Raw genomic sequence first — 21,653 nt, 5'->3', positions numbered from 1 at the left:
GACAAATGAGGATGGGAAAGAAACCAACTCATTTTCACTTACAAACTAAAACGTAATAGTTGAATCTTGGCATGGGGCGGATCGTCTGTGGGTCCAGCTTTCATACTTCTCGAAATGAACCAAAGCCTACTATTTCCTTCTCATCGACAATATTTGGAATGAATGAGCAGTATACACATTATTGGAATACAGCTATTTCAGGCTTAGAAGAAATGGAAGGAAATGCCTTTCAAGCATGCATTCCAGAAGACTCTTGCATTGCTTTGTCTTTAGACGGACAATGCAAATGCCAAGGAATAGTGCACAGTTAAAATGAATGAGCTGAATGATGGAGGAATAAAGTCCAGATCCACATTTCCTTCTGCTCAGTACAATCACCCTGAAGACCTTTGAGCAGCACATAGCAGTTCTGCTTGGTTGTGACCTGAAGTCCGCAATCATGGCGATCATGAAAAGACAAATCAGAAAGGTGGCATGCAATATTTTGTAACCGGCCAAGTGAAGAGCGATGCCTTTGGTTTAACTTGCCATTTTGGGCTATCCTCTCTTTCTTTGTACGTTGGTTTGTTTAGCCTAATTCCCTCAAACACCCAAATATTGGGATATGGTTGTGTCTCTTTTTAGAACATAGCTCTACAACCAGGATCCAAAGGCTAAGTACAGGTATGCACCAGGGATTACCCAAGTTCCTTTGAATGAATGCATCCCCTGCCAATTTGAACAGCAAAGCTCCAGCCCACATCATAAACTGCTGTGGAAACTCCTTTCAGATTCCAAAGTGGTTTGTTATATGGCACCCAGTGGGGCAGAACAGCTGTTAGCACAAGCTAATATTCACTTTGGGCACACACAGCTAGTTGTGTGCTTTGTTGTAACCCAGACAATGTTCGATGTTTCCAGACAAAACTGCAGCTCAGTGAAACTTGGGTATATGTATAGATTTATGACCCAATCATTCCATTTCAAGTTAGAAGAACAGATTCTCTCTCCCCCCGCACACACACATACACACACACACAATTTTAAGGAAAGATGCCAAATACACCTTCACAAGATATCTGAAGCATCATCTATTGAACACAATGATTTAGTCATTTAATTTTTAGGAGACACCTGTGCTTGAAACAGCTTGAAAATTTAGACAGCCCAGTACTGATTGGATTTAAAAAAAAACACCTGGATCAGCACAACACATTACATTTTGGGAAAATATCATGGATAGTTTTTGCCCCCTGTTACTCTGACTAATCATTCTTACTAAAAAGAAGGCAGCTTCGTGGAATCATGTTTCCTCTTAAAGTCCAATCTTTTCAGAGAATTTAGAATGAGCTCATAATGACCCAAGTTATCAGGAGATGATTAAGGTCCACCGAGAACCAAGGGAAATTGTTGCCTCTTTGGGAAAGCTTGGGCTTTGTACCATTTGCAAAGCATGAGCATTGTCATGTAAGAAATAGAGGGGAGAGCAGAGACCCCCTCGCCTGCTTTAAACAGTCCTTGTTCTGCTGGTTTCAAGCAAATTAATGTGAGCAGAACACAACTTCATCTTGTTTGCTTGGCTGCTTGCTTCAGCAGCAGCCTTCAACCTCTGTAACTCTTCAAGTCAACCCCCAACATGGAGCCCAGTTGCCATTCCTTCTCTTGCAGGGAAACTGAAATCACAGTCACAGAGGGAGGTAAAGATCTCTAGCTATGACGCTTTGTTTTTCAGTACATGTAACTTAGAGCTATTTATTTGTTATTGGACTTAAAACCCACCTTTCCCCTGACAACAACAAGGTACGTAGGCTAGGTTGAAAGTTGGTGACAAGTTACCCCATTGAGCTTCATCACCAAGTGGGGTTTTGAAGCTGTGTCTCTCCAGTCTTAACCCAACACCTCTACTGCTGTGTCCCTGCATTCAGCAGACTTGATTTTAGTACAATCGCAAGATTTAATAATAGGAAAACATGGCTCAGAGATTCCTCCCTCCCTCAAGTAGTTAAACATCCCACTCTAATCTCCCTGCTTGTTTGAACAAGCCTAACTGCCATGATGAAAAAGTGATGCCATTCAAGAAACCACTATCCAAACCCTTTCTTGTGACTGTGGGATCCATGGTCAACTTCCCTGTGGTAGGGAAAGTGGTGGTGTTGACAGACAGGGGGCTGCCATTGCTGATGAAAGCTTGTCAATAACAGCAATGTTGCATTTTGGGCAAGGCCCTCTGTAAATAATACGAAGGTTTGATGTAGCAGAGTACACACAAGAAACAGACTCACAGGATGGTTGCAAAGGGCCTATAAATTCATCTACATCCCAACATGCCCTGCTACAATGCACATCTGTAATTATATTGCTAAAGGCCCCAGTAACTAAAATCAAAATGAGCATTTTGACCCACGAGGTTGGCAGGGCCCACCTGCCCTCCACATCAGGTAAGTAAAGTAATTATGTAAAGTTTTATTTATACCCCACCCTCCCCGGTCAAGACCAGGCTCAGGGCGGCTAACATCAAATATCAAATACATTAAAACACAATCAAACAATTGATTAAAATGCAGCTTAAAAATTAGAATCAGGATAGAATTAAATGATTGCCCATGAATTACAACCATAGGGGTCGGGAACCTCAAGTATTCATCAGGGCCAGCTGTCCATGTTGGTCCCACATGAACCGATAAAAGGGCCAAGAGTTAACTTACAGGGTCCCATAGAGGGAGGTCAAACTGGGCCCGGACCGAAGGCCAGGCGGAACAACTCCATCTTGCAGGCGCTGCAGAAAGATGTCTAGTCCTGAAGGGTCCTGGTCTCCTGCAATAGTGTTCCACCAGGCTGGGGCAAAGCCAAAAAGGTAGCTGGGTCTGTGAGGCTTGGCTTTTATTTCCCACAATACCCTGGATGGAAACTATGCTGGGCATTCCAGAGCATCGTGGGAAGTTAAAACGGCACTGCTGCCAGAGTGCTGCTGCTATGCCAAACTGTCCAGTAAGCCTGCAAGGGGTCCCTAAATGTAAGAAGGGGGCGCCAGGCCAATTTGCCAAGGCCCCTGCCCACCTGGCTCCCCATGAAATCTGGGACGGACAAACAAATTACCCACTGGCTAACAGAAAAAGTAAATGTTCCCGGAAGACAAAAACGAAAAAGTAGTGCCAGTAACGGAGCGATTGTTTTACCACATCCATCAGAGATTCTCCACGCAAGAAGATCACAACCCTTTCACCCCTCAGCCTCTGCTGGGCCCATAATAATTAACTCTTTTGATCAGAGCTGAGCAGAACAGCTGATGACCTTCCACAAAAGTGAACTTTAGACCTCTCAGAAAGGAGAAGTTTCATTAAAAATAAAAGCAGTTCTCTGTACAGTCATAAAGTCCACTCTCCTGAAAGCTCCGCGGGTTGCCTGAAGTTCAAAACAGTTCCTCCTGACCATTTATGGCTAGCTCTTTAATGTTGGATATTTTTGAACTAACTCTGAGTAAAGACACAGCTGCACAAAGAAGAGGGGGCTCTTTTTCAAGTATTGTTGTTGTTGTTGTTACAGAGATGATGAAATGCTCTTCTGTGACTTCGCATTATTGGTGAAAAAGTCACAGGCCCAGTTCAGAAAACATCACACAGCCAAGTTAAATAATTAATCCTGAAGCATCGTAAATGGAAATGTATCCAGTTTGAAGCATTTGTTATTACAAAGAGGACCTCGGGCCGTGGACACGCACAGGTTCCCTTGTTCCTAAGCAGCTTATCTTTCTTGTATGACTGCCAAATAAAGCAAAGCCATCCTTGTTACTGAAGCAATTAAAAATGGAAGAGTATTTTTTGTTTTTAAGGAAAAGGAAACTGTCCACATGAAAGGTTACAAGTTGAGTTCCTGATCCCATGCAAAGTCTTTCCAATATTTCAAAATATGAGAGATGATCTGGTTCAACATTACATCAACCTTTACCCAAGAAGGGTCAAAGTCAGCATAGAAGACGAACCCCATGTGTCACAGAACCTTGGAATATAAAGAACTAAGACACAAGATCTACCCACCTTGGAAGAATGGCAGATGCAAGTAATGGACTATATGGAAATGGCGGAAATGACTGGAAGAATTCGAGATCAGGGAGAAGAGTCGGTGGAAGAAGACTGGAGGAAATTTAAAATTTATTTACAGAAACATTGTAAAATTTCTGAATGTTGATGACATTGGAATGAAATGAAGGGGTTCTAGTAATAAGGTAAAAGATTATGCAAGAGTGGATTGATATTAGATGAAAGTTAAAAGTTAAATATGTGATGAAAAACAAGTAAAGCTAGACCAATAGGATGAATTTGCTGAACTAAGTTCTTAAATGGAATACAAAAAAGGGAGGCGTGAGGAAGTCAGGAAAACAAGTTAATCAAAGAAGAGAGATTAAAAAGTGGGATTTTTTGTTATTCTTTTTTCTTTTTCTTCTTTTTTTTCTTCTATTATGTTAATTGTATTTTTCTATTTTTGTGTTTTTGTATTTTCTCTTGTGTTTTTTCCGGTTATTGTCTTATTTTGAAAACTTTAATAAAATATCATTTTTTTTAAAAAAGAAAGTAAAGCCTTCCTGGGCAGATGCGGATGGTTTTACCAATGATTTCGGGGGGGGGGGGAGGAATATAAAGAACTGAACCAGCTATGGATCCCTCTCTATGAAATTTTATTCATACATTCCTATATACATACATACCCACTCTGCCCATCTGGCTGGGTTTGCCCAGCTACTCTGGGCAACTCCCAACAGATTCAAAACAGAATAAAACATCAAATATTTAAAACTTCCCTAAAGAGGGCTGGCTTCAGATGTCTTCTAAAAGTCAGGGGGTGCCACCTGCAGCGAGCGCCCCGGGGGTGAGTGTCTCAGGCGGGCAGGGTGGCAATGTCACCCCCTATTACGGATGACACCTGGAGTGGACCACCCCCACCGCACCCCCTTCCTCCGCCACTGGGTGGTGGGAGGGGAAGTAAAAATGACCACCAGGTTTTTACCAGGTTTCTTGGTACACCTGGTGGGATTGCCATGCACAAGTGAGGCTACATGGCTTATGGTCTGCACTGGGGATAGCGGGTTATAGACTGAGCAGACCTTCAGCAATCAAAATGGAAATGTTGTTCCCCTAGATTTTTAATTAGTTTACCTTGTAACAGATATGCTGGTTGTGCAATCTTGCAATCAGAAGATTATTTCCTCCCTTATCAAGAAAGCAACCTGTTGAGTGAGATGCTAAGCAGGGCTGGGAAAATGTCTTAAATTCCTAGGCAACAACATCACATTGAGAAGAAAGAATTCAGAGGCAGCATCAAACTCAACAACATCCTCCGTATGTACAGCTGACAGTGAGATTCTCAGTTCCTAGCCACCTGCATGAAATATTTAGGCATCCAGTCAACCTGGTGCCTGGTTTCTTTTCCCCTTCTCAGCCTTGATTATAACAAACACAGCAGCATACCTTCCCACATATCACAGGTGAAATGAGGGGCAATTTTGTACCCTTGAGTTGTAACACTCCCATTGTCACATGATGCTACTCTCTTAGTTACATGCTGCTGGAGAAGCCTGACTCTGGGCACATTTAGTCATTGGCTCTGCAGTTAAATAGACTGTCCACTTCTCAGGCAAGATGCCTAGAACTGCTTACAAGAATGCAAAATGTTTAACCCCACAATAGATATCCTTCTAATAGGGTATTTCTACCAATCAGTACCTGCTTCTTGGGAGAAAAGAAATCACAAATCTAAACAGCATCTTAAAAAGCAGAGACATCACCTTGGCGACAAAGGTCCGTATAGTAATGTATGGAAGTTGGACAATAAAGAAGGCTGATCGCTGAAGAATTGATGCTTTGAATTATGGTGCTGGAGGAGACTCTTGAGAGTCCCATGGACTACAAGATCAAACCTCTTAAGGAAATCAGCCCTGAGTGCTCACTGGAAGGACAGATCCTGAAGCTGAGGCTCCAATACTTTGGTCACCTCATGAGAAGAGAAGACTCCCTGGAAAAGACCCTGATGTTGGGAAAGATGGAGGGCACAAGGAGAAGGGGGCGACAGAGGACGAGATGGTTGGACAGTGTTCTCGAAGCTACAAACATGAGTTTGACCAAACTGTGGGAGGCAGTGGAAGACAGGAGGACCTGGCATGCTCTGGTCCATGGGGTCACGAAGAGTCGGACATGACTAAACGACTAAACAACAACCAATCAGTATCTGGAAAATGATTTTGCTGCAATAGGAAGACATTTAGTTGGGGATCTGTGTTCTCTCCTAAGCCTTTGGGTTTTAAAATTTACCACCGCTCTTTAAGTATGTGTGTGTGTGTCTGTGTCTGTGTCATTGCCAAAGCAATCAGCGCCTTGGGGAGTTCTAGGAAAACATGCTGGACATTTCGCTGAAAGTTATTTAGAAGGGAAGCTGTACTGTTTGCAAGCAAGAAAAAGGAAATCCTTTCTGCCAAAGGCAAATCAGTTTAATGATGCCAAGTGGGAATATTCCAGAGTTCTTTCTGGTTACCCACAGGGCAAGCAGCCATATTATTCTGCCTGATGGGCAGTAGCACCTTGCGTAAACAAAAGATTCTGTCCACCTTCCTAAAGGAGGCAACAGCCTGGAGTCAGATGCATGCATGCCATAAAAAGTAGCCATTTCCCTGCATGATTCAGCAACTGTGCACTCAAGAATCTTGCAAGTTAGCTACAATAAGCTAACTTAAAGTTGGGGTAATGGGAAGATCAGTCCTATGCAGGTGTTGGTAATTGCCTGCAGAACAGCAAATAAGGAGTATTTTAATCGTAATAAGCAATCAACAGAAAGCAACCAGGTTGGGAATGGTGCAGCCAGTCAGTGACAGAGCTGGGTTCAAAATGCAGGCAAGCATGGAGGAAGCAGACAGCAGAGGTCAAATGGTAGAATTCTGGAGCAGAGCTGGCCCACACATTACACAGAAGGAGGTGGTATTGCTGGTGCTCTTCCAGCCTCATCGCTGGGGTCTTCCACAGGTTTGCTTCCAGTGTCAATTCCTGCACTTTTCTTAAGGATTTGGCCCACACTTCAAATGATTCAGATGTGTCTTTATGTAATCCATCAGAGCAGACCTCTGCTAAACCTCTCTCCCCTATCTGACCCAAATGCCCAAACAGGACTACAGCAATTGCCCAAGAGCTGCTTATTATCCCATGTCAAAATGTCGCCTCAGTTGTGTTCTCCATTTACAGCACAACTGTACATCACTGGGGATGTGAGGCTCCCCTGACCCTGCTGAAGAACCTCTTGTGTTTAGCATTGCTGCCTCAGTTCTTCAGCTCTAAAAGGCAGGGAAATGCTGAATCTCATGGTATCGTGTCAGAAGTTTCATTTTATAGACATTACTGGGGAGGTGCAGGTCAGCGGCAGCTGAGAGTCTCTGGTTAGGCCTTTGGAAAGGAGCAAGCCCCACAGGGGTGACCACACCCACAGTTGTTCGCAGCCTCATCCTTTTTCAACTGCCTGCCTCCATTCCCATCCCCCCCCATGTCCTATCTCGGCTTCTGGGATTAAGCCAGGTCAGCTTGAAGAATTACTGGATAGTATCTTGTGTAGAAAAAAATGTCCCCCTTCTTTCCTCCCAAAGACCCTTTTCAAAGACACAAGTTCATAACTGTTTACAAAGTGGATATGGGTCTGTTCTCCAAGGTTATTCTTAGTTTGGCTGCTGTGTAAACAACTGGTGTCAGTGTGGAGGCTGTCCTGCAGGAGACAATGGGCTGGGTAATTACAAGAAAAAGAGTGCAACAGGCACTCAAAACGCATCTTCCATATTTAGTGTCTAAAAGTGGTATAAAAGAAAAGACAACATGATGAAAACTATTTATTATCCAGCTATGCTCAGCTTCTTTCCTTCCCCTCCTGCCTTGCAGTTGTTTCCTGGTGTTTGGGAACCTGCATTGGCAGAGACAACCTTAATCAAACCATTTTGGGGCTTCCTTCAGCATACCAAACTGGGAGGGGTGGCTAACACCCAAGAGGACAGGATCACACTTCAAAACGACCTTGACAGATTAGAGAACTGGGCCCAAACAAACAAGATGAATTTTAACAGGGAGAAATGTAAGTATTGCACTTGGGGGAAAAAAGAGAGGCACAAATACAAGATGGGTGACACCTGGCTTGTGAAAAGGATCTAGGAGTCTTGGTTGACCACAAACTTGACATGAGCCAACAGTGTGACGCGGCAGCTAAAAAAGCCAATGCAATTCTGGGCTGCATCAATAGGAGTATAGCATCTAGATCAAGGGAAGTAATAGTGCCACTGTATTCTGCTCTGGTCAGACCTCACCTGGAGTACTGTGTCCAGTTCTGGGCACCGCAGTTCAAGAAGGACACTGACAAACTGGAACGTGTCCAGAGGAGGGCAACCAAAATGGTCAAAGGCCTGGAAACGATGCCTTATGAGGAACGGCTAAGGGAGCTGGGCATGTTTAGCCTGGAGAAGAGGAGGTTAAGGGGTGATATGATAGCCATGTTCAAATATATAAAAGGATGTCACATAGAGGAGGGAGAAAGGTTGTTTTCTGCTGCTCCAGAGAAGCAGACATGGAGCAATGGTTCCAAACTACAAGAAAGAAGATTCCACCTAAACATTAGGAAGAATGTCCTGATGGTAATAGCTGTTCGACAGTGGAATTTGCTGCCAAGGAGTGTGGTGGAGTCTCCTTCTTTGGAGGTCTTTAAGCAGAGGCTTGAAAACCATATGTCAGGAGTGCTCTGGTTGTGTTTCCTGCTTGGCAGGGAATTGGACTTGATGGCCCTTGTGGTCTCTTCCAACTCTATGATTCTATGATCCTACCTCAGATGTTTGTCCCTGAGTGGAAACCCCCAATTTTGCTTCTATTTTGGTTTTAGACAAAATATCAGGGCCAACACTGCTCCGCAGCGATTTCCTCAGGACATTTTGCTGCCTGAGACAAAAGGCTAACCTGGCACAGCTGCCGCCGGCATTCCATGAGCAGAAGGTGACTAGCCCATCAGGTGAATCTTGATATAATGCTTGAGACAACACCGTATCCTTCCCTTCACCTGAGGTCAGGGCACAATTTTGCCCTTCAACATCTCACTGCAGCTTTCCAGGATCAGCTGCAGGAAGCAGAAGGCTCACTCTGCCCAAGGATAGGGCCAAGGCTGCATCTCACTGTATTGCCGTGTGCACATTCAAACAAATTGCATGTCCATTTCTAGGTGCAATTAAAATGTGCAATTAGGTAAAGGTAAAGGGACCCCTGACCATTAGGTCTAGTCGTGACCAACTCTGGGGTTGCGGCGCTCATCTTGCTTTATTGGCCGAGGGAGCTGGCGTACAGCTTCTGGGTCATGTGGCCAGCATGACTAAGCCGCTTCTGAAGAACCAGAGCAGTGCACGGAAATGCCGTTTACCTTCCCGCTGGAGCAGTACCTATTTATCTACTTGCACTTTGATGTGCTTTTGAACTGCTAGGTTGGCAGGAGCAGGGACTGAGCAACGGGAGCTCACTCTGTTGTGGGGATTCGAACCGCCGACCTTCTGATCGGCATGTCCTAGGCTCTATGGCTTTCCATTTCTTGCACAGAGGTTCCTTCTTAGCATTTCTGGCAAATTATGTGAGGGCAACCAGGGCCAACAATTGCCAAGTTCATGTAGTTGTTGTGATGCTGCATCGCATTAAGCCCAAAGGTTTAAGATTGAGACTTCTCTATTTTGATTCCTTTCTCCACCATCCAACACTAACAGTTTTGACACCAGTGAGTTTAGTAATTTTAGGAAAGTGTCATTATGATAAAATAGTTCACAGGTTAAAACATATGTCCTTAAAAAATCATCTGCAAAATTTGTGGGAGGCATTTTTTTTTTATTAGTTGTGCCTCAAAAATTGAATTCTGAAAGGAAAAAGGTTAAATGTTAAAAATTCCAAAGTCAGATTTGGATTCTGAAATTTTCTAATTTAAAAACTGGTACAATAATTTGTTTTTGAATTATGTAATTCCAGAAATAAGATTAGGAAAGGATTCCAGACCAGGCACAGCTACAAGAGCAAGAATTCCAGGGTATGGTATACATACACATGGAGGAGTCTACCTTCTTGGTTAAAGCAGGTCTAGGTCTGATCAGCACTTTGGATAGGAGACTACTTGGGAACCACATGTTTGCTGCCCTGGGTGCCATCATGGAAGAAAGTCAGGGTGCAAATGTCAGAAAATAAAAGCAAAAACAAAAAGCAGGATGGAGTTTTGAAATATATTTTCCAGCCAGACTTTTCCTTCTTAAAAATAGTGGCCAAAAGAAGCTAAACTAAACAATTGGGTTATACCAGTGCCATAGAGGATTCTCAATATATTACCAAATTTTAAAGGCATTTATTCAGTGAAGAATTTGGGACCTTTTCTTACCAATCAGAAGAGACTGATTTATTCTCTTGCTCCCATTTTTCTTGCCATGTTTTTCGCATTAAAGCATGCAATGCACTCTTATTTACCATGTAAACAACTTATTGTTTTTAATCATTTTTTATCAGCTAGAGAGTCATAAAACTAATCTGAATGTCTTCATTTCTTTGCCAGACTTTTCCACTCAACCACCACCCTCACAAACATACAAACATTATTACTCAAAGTTTTGTTTTGGTCTAGATTGTTTAAAATATCTTATGTTGCTATTTACCATTTTCCAAAAGAATGACAACAACTGAGTTACTTTTCTGGGGTGGGGGGGACCTGAATAACTGAAAATATTTGTTGGCAATGCTACAACAAAGCAGGAATAATAACACTGAAAAGTCACTTAAAATGTTTACCTTTATAGGAGAGTTTAAGTCTTGGGACATTTTGTTTAGATGTTACGGACAATGGCAAGAGTATCATTCCCAAGCAGAACATCATACGAAGATGTTGGGTTTTGAGAGATATTGTTCCAACCATTTCTCCGGAATTTTTTCTTGCACTTCTCATTTCTTTCAACAATCCAAAAGAAATCTGTAAAGAAAAATAAAATGTCATTGTCTTTGGTAAAGTAAGATTTGTTTTCTTTCATTTTTAAATGAAGGATGGCTAAAAGCATTCTTCTCAACGGAAAATATTTTATGATATACTCGGAAAAAATTCAGATGGACACAAAGGAGCCAGACATGCTTGCTCATGGGTAGACATACTAAGACACAGGGGCTGGATCGCCTTCTAAATCCTGCCCACAGACAGTCCGGGAATCAGCGTGTTTTTAGTGAGTTTTTACATGAGTAGAATGTGTCCTTTTATGTAAAATGCATCTCTTTGTGGGGCCTAAAGGTACTCTAGGGTTGCGTGCTCATCTCGCTCTAGAGTCCGTGAGCCGACACCATCCGAAGACACTTCTGGGTCACGTGGCCAGCGTGACAAGCTGCATCTGGCGAGCCAGCACCAGCGCCGCACATGGAAACGCTGTTTACCTTCCCGCTATAAAGCGATACCTATTTATCTACTTGCACTTAAGAGTGCTTTCGAACTGCTAGGCGCGGCGGCAGCAGGAGGCCCCATTAGCTAAAGTGGTACTTCAGGTTAAGTACAGTTTCAGGTTAAGAACGGACCTCCGGAACGAATTAAGTACTTAATCCGATGTACCACTGTACATAACTGACAGTAGTAGCACATGCATTTTTGTCATTTGAATACTCATCAATTAGTGGCTCATCCCTTGGTAACTTTCAGCCAGACATGCAAGTTCCTTAGGCATTTTCAGAAGTCCCCCCCTGCATGTCCCCCCCCCCCTGCTGTTCACACAACCAGCCTCCGTAAGTTCGGCAAATGTTTGGGATGCACACATGCAAGAAGTGAACATGTTATTTCTTCTTCTATGTGTTCAGCGAACATCAAGCGGGCACACTTCTGAAACAGACTGTTTTCTCCATGGAAAACCATTGTCCTTGAGCTGACCCTGAGCAATAGGAACATTTCATGGATAGCAATTAGCCAGTGATGGGTATTTGCACGTGCAAGCTACCATTTGATGCTGCAGCCCAACCAATGATGGCGCTCCTTTTGTATCCAGCCCACCTATGTTATGGGTCCTAAGATGTGACTTTCCAGCTGGCTGCTGGCCATCCGCACCAAATCCCTTAGACAGAACCACTGAGTCAAGAAATCTCCCCACCCCCTGGCAATGGACGACTGTGAAGATATGCAGCATTTAGGACAGGAAGGAAAGGGGGAAATGAGCTTGAGACGAGCACATCTCGGCTGGCTCACCTGAGAAAGAGCTTTTGAATGGGAGGAAGAGGAAGTACTTCAAGTACATGAGAAAAACCAGCAAATAAATAAATAAATCCAAAGATGCAGTTGCCTGCTTTTGGTAAATCCTGAAAATGACTACAGAATGAACATTTCTTCCTCTGTTGAGCAATTTTTGTTTACTGAAGACATTTGTCCTTTGTGTGCATCTCCCTTTTGTCTATTTATTTTAAAATACAATCTCCTTAGAACACAACACACTAGGCCTCCTTTATACACAAGGCAGCTGCTCAGCGACATCGGGGCCAACTGAGTCTCCCTCTTTATTCATTGCGGACTTGGCTGCTGCTGGAGTTGAATCTCCATCAGATTCCAATTTGTTGCCCCATCTCCTAAAAGCAGAAGGGAGACCTCGAGAGCTTCTCTTAAGAGACTGGTGGCTGTTTTGCCAATGGTGCCCATGGGACATCAAGCCATAGGAAATTCCTGCTCCCTCCATTGTCAAGGGTTAATGCTCTGAGACTGAGCCAAATAAAGCCACTGTTTTCTGTGTGGACCAACTCATTCGCGTTCTTTATCAGACACAACTCAAAAAGGGGCTTCTGCTTTTGGTTTAAGTCTTTAGTATTTCCGTTAAGCGTTTTTTCTGAGAATCCCTTTTGGAGAGATCATGAAAAAACCAGCAATGATATGGCGGTCGGAAGGGGGGGCAACGCTTAACCAGGGGGGGAGGGAGGGCCTTTTTTGCACTGAGGACCACACTCCCTCTTTGGGGCTGCGTGCCAACAGTGGGGAGCCAGAGGCAAAAAGTGGCCAGAGCAATGGATGTGAGCCTCCCCTTTGTACAGTGGGTAACATTCCACCCATGCAAAAGCCAGAGGTTTCACATACACACAAACAGACACCCAATCTCCCCCTTCTCCACCCCGGCAAATGAGGCATCATCACAGGTCAAGGACATGTTCCAACCAGGCGAAGGCGCTCGATATCACAGCACAGGGGCAGCAGAGCCTGGTCCATTAGGGCAAGTGGGGCCAGGGCCATCTTAGGCATATCCAGCGCTGTGGTGCAAAGATCCCTCTGCCTCCCCCACCACCCTGATCCCCGGCGTAGTGGTGGCGATCAAGCAGGAAAATGTGCTGGCAGAGATGCTCTCTGGAGTCGGGACGCCCGAGAAGGCAGCCTGGAAAGGCTGTGCGCCGCCCTTCGCCAGGAAGCAGGAGGAGGACAACGACCGGGAGCAGGGACATCTTTAGCAGATGCAGAGGCCATCCTCAGTCTCTGCAGGGATCGCTCTCCTGCGGAGGCTTGGGAAGAAAGCTGCACGCCCGCCAGCCATACAGTTGGCGGGTCGCAGCTGGCGGGTGTGCGTGGAAAGGGGAGGCTGCCAGCAAAGCCGCACAGCTCCCCCACTCGCTGGGGCGCCCCTGAGAATCCGGCGCCCTGACGCAACGAACCACTAAACCCTATGGGAAAGACGGCTCTGAGTGGGACACGGCCCTACCAGCCTTCAGCCAGCACCTACCATCCAGGGAGTGGCACAGCCTGTCAGCTCCCTTCTCACTAGTCTGGGCATTGCCATTGTAGAAGGGAAGAAGATGGGGGCGGGGGACTAGAATCGGTCAGTTAATAAATCTGCTATGATAAAATGGGCACAAGATGTTGGACATAACATTATGTTGGCTGACTGGGAACAGTTATGGACCACAGGTATGAAATTTACGGCATGCAACGCCTTAAGAGAAAATATTATGAAAATGATTTACAGGTGGTACATGACACCAGTCAAGCTTGCAAAAATATATCACTTGCCCGACAATAAGTGTTGGAAATGTAACGAAAATGAAGGTACATTCTTTCACCTTTGGTGGACATGCCCAAGGATTAAGGCTTTCTGGGAGATGATCTATAATGAAATGAAAAAGGTATTTAGATATACCTTTCTGAAGAAACCAGAGGCCTTTCTCCTGGGCATGGTCAGCCAATTGGTGTCAAAGAAGGATAGAACTTTTTTTATGTATGCAACAACAGCAGCAAGAATACTCATAGCGAAGTATTGGAAGACACAAGATCTACCCACCCAGGAAGAATGGCAGATGAAGGTGATGGACTATATGGAACTGGCGGAAATGACTGGCAGAATCCGAGACCAGGGAGAAGAGTCAGTAGAAGAAGATTGGAAGAAAATTAAAGACTATCTACAGAAACACTGTAAAATTAAGGAATGCTAAAAGGATGTTGGAATGAAGTTATGTGGTTCTAGCAGATATGTTATGAAGATTAAGTAAAAATAGATTGTCAATTGGTGAGAATGTTAAGTTACATTATATTAAGATAATTTAATAGGATAAAAGTAAAGATGGAAAGGATTTGCTGAAATAGCTAACTGAACTGGAATACAAAAAAGGGAGGTGTGAGGAGGTCAAAGAAACAAGTAAATGAAAGATAAGTTATGGAAGGTTTGGTCTGTTTTTTAACTGTTTTTATTTTTCTGTTTTTTCTTTTTTTCCCCGTTTTTTCTTTTTTTTTCTTTTATATTTTATTATGTCTTGTTTTTGTAACTTTTGAAACTTCAATAAATATTACTTTAAAAAAAAATAGAATCGGTCAGTTAACTCTATGTGCTATTGGCTGTGGCTTCACTGACTCTTGGGCTCCCTGCTTTCTGCCCCACCTGTTCCAGGGAGCACCAGTCTCCCCTGGAGCAGCAGGAGGAAGGAGCAGGTCTTGGGAAAGTCCGGGGCAACCTTTATCCCTGCTGCACCAGTGGACTTAGAAGGCAAGGTTTACAGTCAGTCCCTTTAAATCAGACATTTCAAACATATTCAAGCTGCCCATGACTCCTATCATAGCTGAACCACCTTCAAGGCTATGGTGTTCCCCCATAACAGGCAAAGTGGCTGACTCTGCCATGCATTGTCTTGCATGCCACAACTTACGGATTTATTCGGATCACACAATATTATTTGTTGCCATATGGAAATGAGGAAAATTTTTAGTGTCAAAGAGTGCAATCCTATGCATGCCTATCTGGAAATAAGGCACTTGTGCTTACTTCCGAGAAGACATAAGCCCAATTATTTCAATGGCTTTACTCCGAGTGTGATTAACGTTGGATATCACCCATAGGATTGGGGCTGTCTTTGGCATGGAATGGTCACTTCCATTCAACTCCACAGCCATGTTAATGGAGACATCACCCTTGCTACTATGTTGCATAAAGGGAGGAAAAGACACAGCACACACCCCAATCTCTGATGAAGCACCACACTACATAGTTTCACATTTGCCCTGCTTCATGTCTTGACAGATATCTGAAAAAGAAACTGTTCATTTTCCCCAACAGCAGTCAGATTCACAGTGTGATCGTCAGCATGTTGCAAAGCCCGCTGTGTTCAGTGGGACCTACTCCCTAGTAAACACAGTTTGGATTGCACCTTCACAGCACAACCATATCAAGTCCCACTGAAGTCAATGTCTTTGGCATCAGTAAGTAAGTTTAGGATTAAGACCAATTTAGTTAACATCAATAACTCCAATGAAACCACAAAACTGTGGAGCTGGAGCCAATTGATGGATAGTTAATTTATTCCAGGCTCTCACAGCAGCCAATAGGAGTCAGTGTAACTATATGAGACTTCATAGGCCACTCTGTTCAATCTGATATCTAAATGCAACTTATAGCACTTGGGGAAGGTTTTGCGGTTTAGCCACAGAGTCTTAACGCAAAAGGGTTGTGACTCACCCATAAATTCAGCCTGTCAGCCTTGACTGACATAATATCCATGTTATTATTCTTAAACTACATTAACTGAATCCAGAGAGAGTTTTAAAGGAGCCATTAATGAGACGGTTCCAGGAATAACGTTGAGTATGCGTGTATAGAAAGACGTATCAGGTGCAGTGCACTACAGTGGGATTTGTTTAAGAAGAAAAAAGTTGAACATGATGTGCTAACAATGGAATGTCAACCTGCCTTTTCACTGCAAGGCTTAAGTTGATGATTGTGAAATAACCTTTAGAGTTATCACATTGCTTATTGTTATGCTGCGTGCCTGAAGGCTGGGAGTTCAATATCAAGTAAAATTGAGGTCATACCCTTTCGTCTCTACCAAGCACTGTGATGAATAAAATCACAGCAATCACTGCTATCCTCAGTTATTGTTTTACAACAGCAGTTATTTTCTGCCTTGGGACTGTAGCATAATGGTAGAGTGAACATCTCCAGGTTTAGCAAATGATGATGGGAAAGAGCTGTAAAACCCTGGACTTCCTGTGATGTCTACTTTAGGCTTTTGTCAAGGTGGGCTTTGTTTTCCATTTTGGATCTTGTATTATTATTATTAATGGAATTGGCTGTGCCTTCTCCCTGCTTCCATTGATTTAAAAATGGGACACTATCAGGAGAACTTCTCCAGTGGATTGTGTCCAATATAAAAAGCTACTCTCTGTGGCTTATGCCCAAAGGCAGGTGTTAACAAGAGCTTGGAAGAGAGATGGATACGTCATTCTCAAGGGCCAGGCAGGATTCCATGTGGGGGGGAGAGAATATCAGTTGAACAAAGCACTTAAAAAGCACTTATCAAGGGTCAAGCTAACCTCAAAGATATTTGGTAGAAGAGACACTGATCCCAAAGGTGAGATCTAAGGAAAAGAAATGCATACCATGATAGTTGATAATTGTAATACTCCTTGTAAACCACTTAGAGGTTTCACTACCATCAAATGGTAAATAAATTTTATTAGATATACACTTTTAAATTCATCCACCAGTAAGATGTGCATTTTATATGCATCTCTTATGTTAAGCACGTATTTTTGTGCAAACATTTTATGCACTGAAATTTCAGAGCAAAATTCATAAAAGTGAACATTCCAACTGGGAGCTGTGTTCTGATCCTCGAGCAAGTTTGGGAGTACCAGACTGGGCCAGTCTGCTGTGAGAGGCAAACCAAATGAATTCATCCCCCAAGCCTAGTCCAAAGCTCATGATTCCCAGCAGACAGGACTTCTGAAGCTTAAACCAGCTTTTCCAACTCATCTATTGGAGCATAAGCCAAGTTAACACACACTGAAGCATTGATCAAAGCCTTGCTTTGGGCTGCTTCTCCAGTTACTAAGAGATCATCTCGGACTCGGTCGATAAGAGCTGCACCTGAAATGCTTAGGGCCCAGAATGTCTGCTTATATCCACGAGCACCCCTTAGCTTTTCTGCATCAGAATAGCACTCTTTGAGTTGCTTGTGTGCGATTCTACTGTGACAAAGAAGACCACAGAAGGGACAACTCTTATCTCTCTAGCAGGGAGGGTGGTGGAGTTTGATTGTAGCCAGCAAAAGCGAAAGAAATGTGGTTTGGCTAGCAAAAAGGAAGAGGAATATGGGAGGGGAGACAACTGCATAACTGCTCTTGTTTTGATAAACTGGTGCTACATTAAATATTAGCACTTGATGTCTGGACCTCTGCCTGCGGTACATAAATGATTCTTGCAGGAACACCCAGTTCTCCTCCAGTATTCTCTCCTCGCAAGGGAACCAACCTTGTAAAAAAACAAAAAACACCTTCCCTTGAAACTTATTCCCCACTTGGGAAGGTGGGGTGAGTGAAACATCCCTGTTCTTACCATGTCATCACCACTGTATACATCTCTTAGCTCCTAATACTAGGAGGTGCTATTGAGAAAGAAGTGCGTTCAGCTAATAGGAATGCTTTCAGAGACGTTCTGCTTCCTCCAACTAGGTTTTGGATTCGCATTTTTATAGTCAGTTGACGCAATCCAGAAAAAGCTCTCAGGCCTCAGCCCCGTCAGTTCCAGTGGAATGTGTTGCACACACATAACGGACTTTTGCTGGATTTTGCCCAGAGGGTAAGAGGAGAATACATGCAGGAAAAGTGCAGAGCACAGTACCCATTTCTATGTGCACTCAAGCATATTCCCAACTGGGATTAATTCCACACACACACCCAGACAAAGTGTGCCTGGATTTTACAGAAATAGAATTTGTGAGACAAAATGCTTATGCAGCACTTCGAATTGATTACCTTATGCAGAGCAATTCAATTTCATCATAGCCTAAAGATATGGATTTCAGTGGGCTTTTGCTGTCGTGGTTTTATCAACGCATCACACTCAGTTCTCATTTGTCTAGGCTGATATTGGGGGAAAGTAGCTTAAGATAACCCAGAGTTGGCTACATGCAAATAAAAAGAAGTAAGATTGAGCTCTTAGGACCAGTTGCCTCTCCCTTTTCCCGTGAATAGAGCACTACATTTGCCCTTCTGCATTGATTCAGGCCATACCTGACCCAGAGCAGAACTGAGTTACAAATTGGCTAAAGAAGAACAAAACGTTTAATGGAATACAACCCATGAGGTACTGCAGGATGACTGTGAAGACCTAGTCCAGGAATACTCATGCTTACGTGTAACTGTAGATCCACCAGAGAGGAACTGTACATCACCTTGAAAGGTAGGCTGTGCGTCTGCATTCTGGATGTGCTTATAGTTTTTGGTCCAGATCTGTGCATGTATCACCTTCCCTGGATTGTGGGTGGGGGACCATAGAAGCAGAATCCTAGGGGCTGAGTTCCCTTCACACACCCCTAAAATATTTGAGGGGGGCGCCGTCCCCAAACTTGATGGGTATTGCCATTCAAATGGGGTGTGCATGCCACATCATGTGATCCATTATGCAGAGTGGGGCTTACTTCCCCCCCAAAAAAACCATAATAATATTATATTCAAGTTGGTACTCCTGGGTAGAACTGTTCATTGATGAAGAACTGAAGGAAAAACCTGTATTAATTGCATTCGGATTTGTGTTAGCATCTCAGTTTGCAATGATTTTAGTATGTGGCAAAGCACCCTGAGGACTATGTAGTGTAAGAATAATTATCCTAGGAATTTCATCAAACATACATGCAACTGAGAAGGGTTTGCACTTAAACATGCAATTAAGATTCCTGCCTTGCAGTATCAGTGCCAATATTTTGTTGTTGTTTAGTCATTTAGTCGTGTCCAACTCTTCGTGACCCCATGGACCAGAGCACGCCAGGCACTTCTGTCTTCCACTGCCTCCCGCAGTTTGGTCAGACTCATGTTTGTAGCTTCGAGAACACTAGCCAACCATCTTGTCCTCTGCCATCCCCTTTTCCTTGTGCCCTCTATCTTTCCCAATGTCAGGGTCTTTTCCAGGGAGTTTTCTCTTCTCATGAGGTGGCCAAAGTATTGGAGCCTCAGCTTCACGATCTGTCCTTCCAGTGAGCACTCAGGGCTGCTTTCCTTCAGACTGGATAGGTTTGATCTTCTTGCAGTCCGTGGGACTCTCAAGAGTCTCCTCCAGCACCATAATTCAAAAGCATCAATTCTTTGGTGATCAACCTTTTTATGGTCCAGCTCTCACTTCCATACTTCACTACTGGGAAAATCATAGCTTTAACTATACGGGCCTTTGCTGGCAAGGTGATGTCTCTGCTTTTTGAGATGCTGTCTAGATTTGTCATTGGAGTTAGAAATGAGCTAACAGCAACTCAACATGGCTCCTGAACTTCAGGTGACAGCTGGCAGGACCAACTGCCCCTTGTCTGACAGTCATGAATGAATTCACCCTGGCTCTGACTGCCAAGGATCAGTCTGCATTGGTTCTTGGGAACGGATCACTACTGTTCAAGGTTGGCCTCCCCATGAGGGATGGGCAAATATGTCAACTTCAGGGTCTCTCTGTTCCTCAGTTTCCCCATCTTAGGTGGAATTCTCCACATTTCTACACCAGTTTGTGATTAAACAAACATATCAGTATTTTAGAGCCATTTCTCCATACACATTTTTGCAGGCGATTTTCCTTAATAATATTCTCTCCTTTTTGGTATGTTACTTTCATTAATGTATGCATTCTTCTGCATCCACCCAAGGTGTTCTGGTCTTCACTCTCCCTGCCTGCCCAATCTATAGCTACCAGCTGTACCAACAAGAACATAGCCAATTGGCCCAAATTAACAGTCTTTAAATTATTTCACCTGATCTCAAGAATTAATTTCAGATTTCACTCCTCAGAATGTGTAGAGTGTTATATTTCTTTCCTTTTATGGGTCTGAGCATGAAAATATATGACAATTGCTATTTACAAAATATTTTTGAAAGACAATGCGTGGTTATTACAGCTGCTTTGTGCAGGTTGCTCAAAACACTTTCAGAGCCTGAGTGCTTTGTAATGTTGTTCCTGCAAACCAGAAAGTTCTCTAAATTGCACCACCCATCCCAGGTGGCCACCAAGGCAAAAAAGGACCCGCAAGCAAATTTCAAATGTTGCAGCTTCACTGTCTTCTTGAATTTGGTGATTATAACATTTCAGCCAGTCTTAAATAACAGGTTTTTTAAAAAAAATAAAAAATAAAATAATGCGTAGTAAAAACAACATTATCTCAAATTGCTTGTCTCTCCTGCCCCCGAAAAATCACCCTGTTTTTGCAATCAGTTCCACAACCTGTAATTAAAACTTTTATACCTTGATCATGAAAAAGAGTTCACAAGAAGAAGAATCACAAAACACTATATGGAGCTCAAATGTCTCATATTAAAAATCCAACCATCTTTGAATGGATGAACGTTATTAATTATTATTATTATTATTATTATTATTATTATTATTATTATTATTATTATTATTAATATATACCCCTCCCATCTGGCTGGGTTTCCCCAGCCACTTTGGGTGGCTTCCAACAAAATATTAAAATACCCGTATTTTTCACTCTATAAGACGCACCAGACCATAAGACGCACCTAGGTTTTTGAGGAGGGAAACAAGAAAAAAAAATATTCTGAATCTCAGAAGCCAGAACAGCAAGAGGGATCGCTGCGCAGTGAAAGCAGCAATCCCACTTGCTGTTCTGACTTCTGGGATAGCTGCACAGCCTGCATTCGCTCCATAAGACGCACACACATTTCCCCTTACTTTTTAGGAGGGAAAAAGTGAGTCTCATAGAGCAAAAAATACGAGTATATTAGTTGTTAAACATTAAAAGCTTTCCTAAGCAGGGCTGCCTTCAGATGTCTTCTAAAAGTCATATAGTTGTCTATTTCCTTGACATCTGATAGGAGGGCATTTCACTGGGTGAGCACCACTACCGAGAAGGCCCTCTGCCTGGTTCACTGTAACCTCACTTCTCGCAGCGAGGGAACCGCCAGAAGCCCCTCAGTGCTAGACATGAGTGTCCGGGCAGAAAGATGGGGGTGAAGATGTTCCTTCAAGGCGGAACCAGCATAAAATACACCACAGCAGAACACACAACCATTGCTCCCATCCAAGCAAAACCTTTGGCTGAATCTGGAGGCAAAGAAAAAGCTTTAAAAACTTCAGAGCTTATCCAAGCTAAACATGGTGAAGAAGGTGTGACCTATAGAATGCGTTTTATTCAGAAGTTATGCTTCTATAAGCCAGCAATGCACTTTGATTTCCA

General features: G+C 43.3%; 1 protein-coding gene across 1 annotated transcript in view; it reads right to left on the bottom strand.

The window, feature by feature from the left end:
* The window catches only part of SEMA3D (semaphorin 3D), a 182,451-nt gene that overhangs the window by 121,762 nt on the left and 39,036 nt on the right, over window positions 1-21,653 (bottom strand). Inside the window, exon 2 of the mRNA XM_081911730.1 lies at window positions 10,791-10,968. Within this exon, the coding sequence (XP_081767856.1) occupies window positions 10,791-10,944 (154 nt within the window). The 5' untranslated portion in view covers window positions 10,945-10,968. The remainder of the gene's footprint in view (window positions 1-10,790; window positions 10,969-21,653) is intronic.

Source organism: Podarcis melisellensis, assembly GCF_964234715.1.
Source record: "Podarcis melisellensis genome assembly, chromosome: 5".
In the NCBI taxonomy this organism is placed as follows: Eukaryota; Metazoa; Chordata; class Lepidosauria; order Squamata; family Lacertidae; genus Podarcis; species Podarcis melisellensis.
This window is presented reverse-complemented; position numbering and strand designations above follow the sequence as displayed.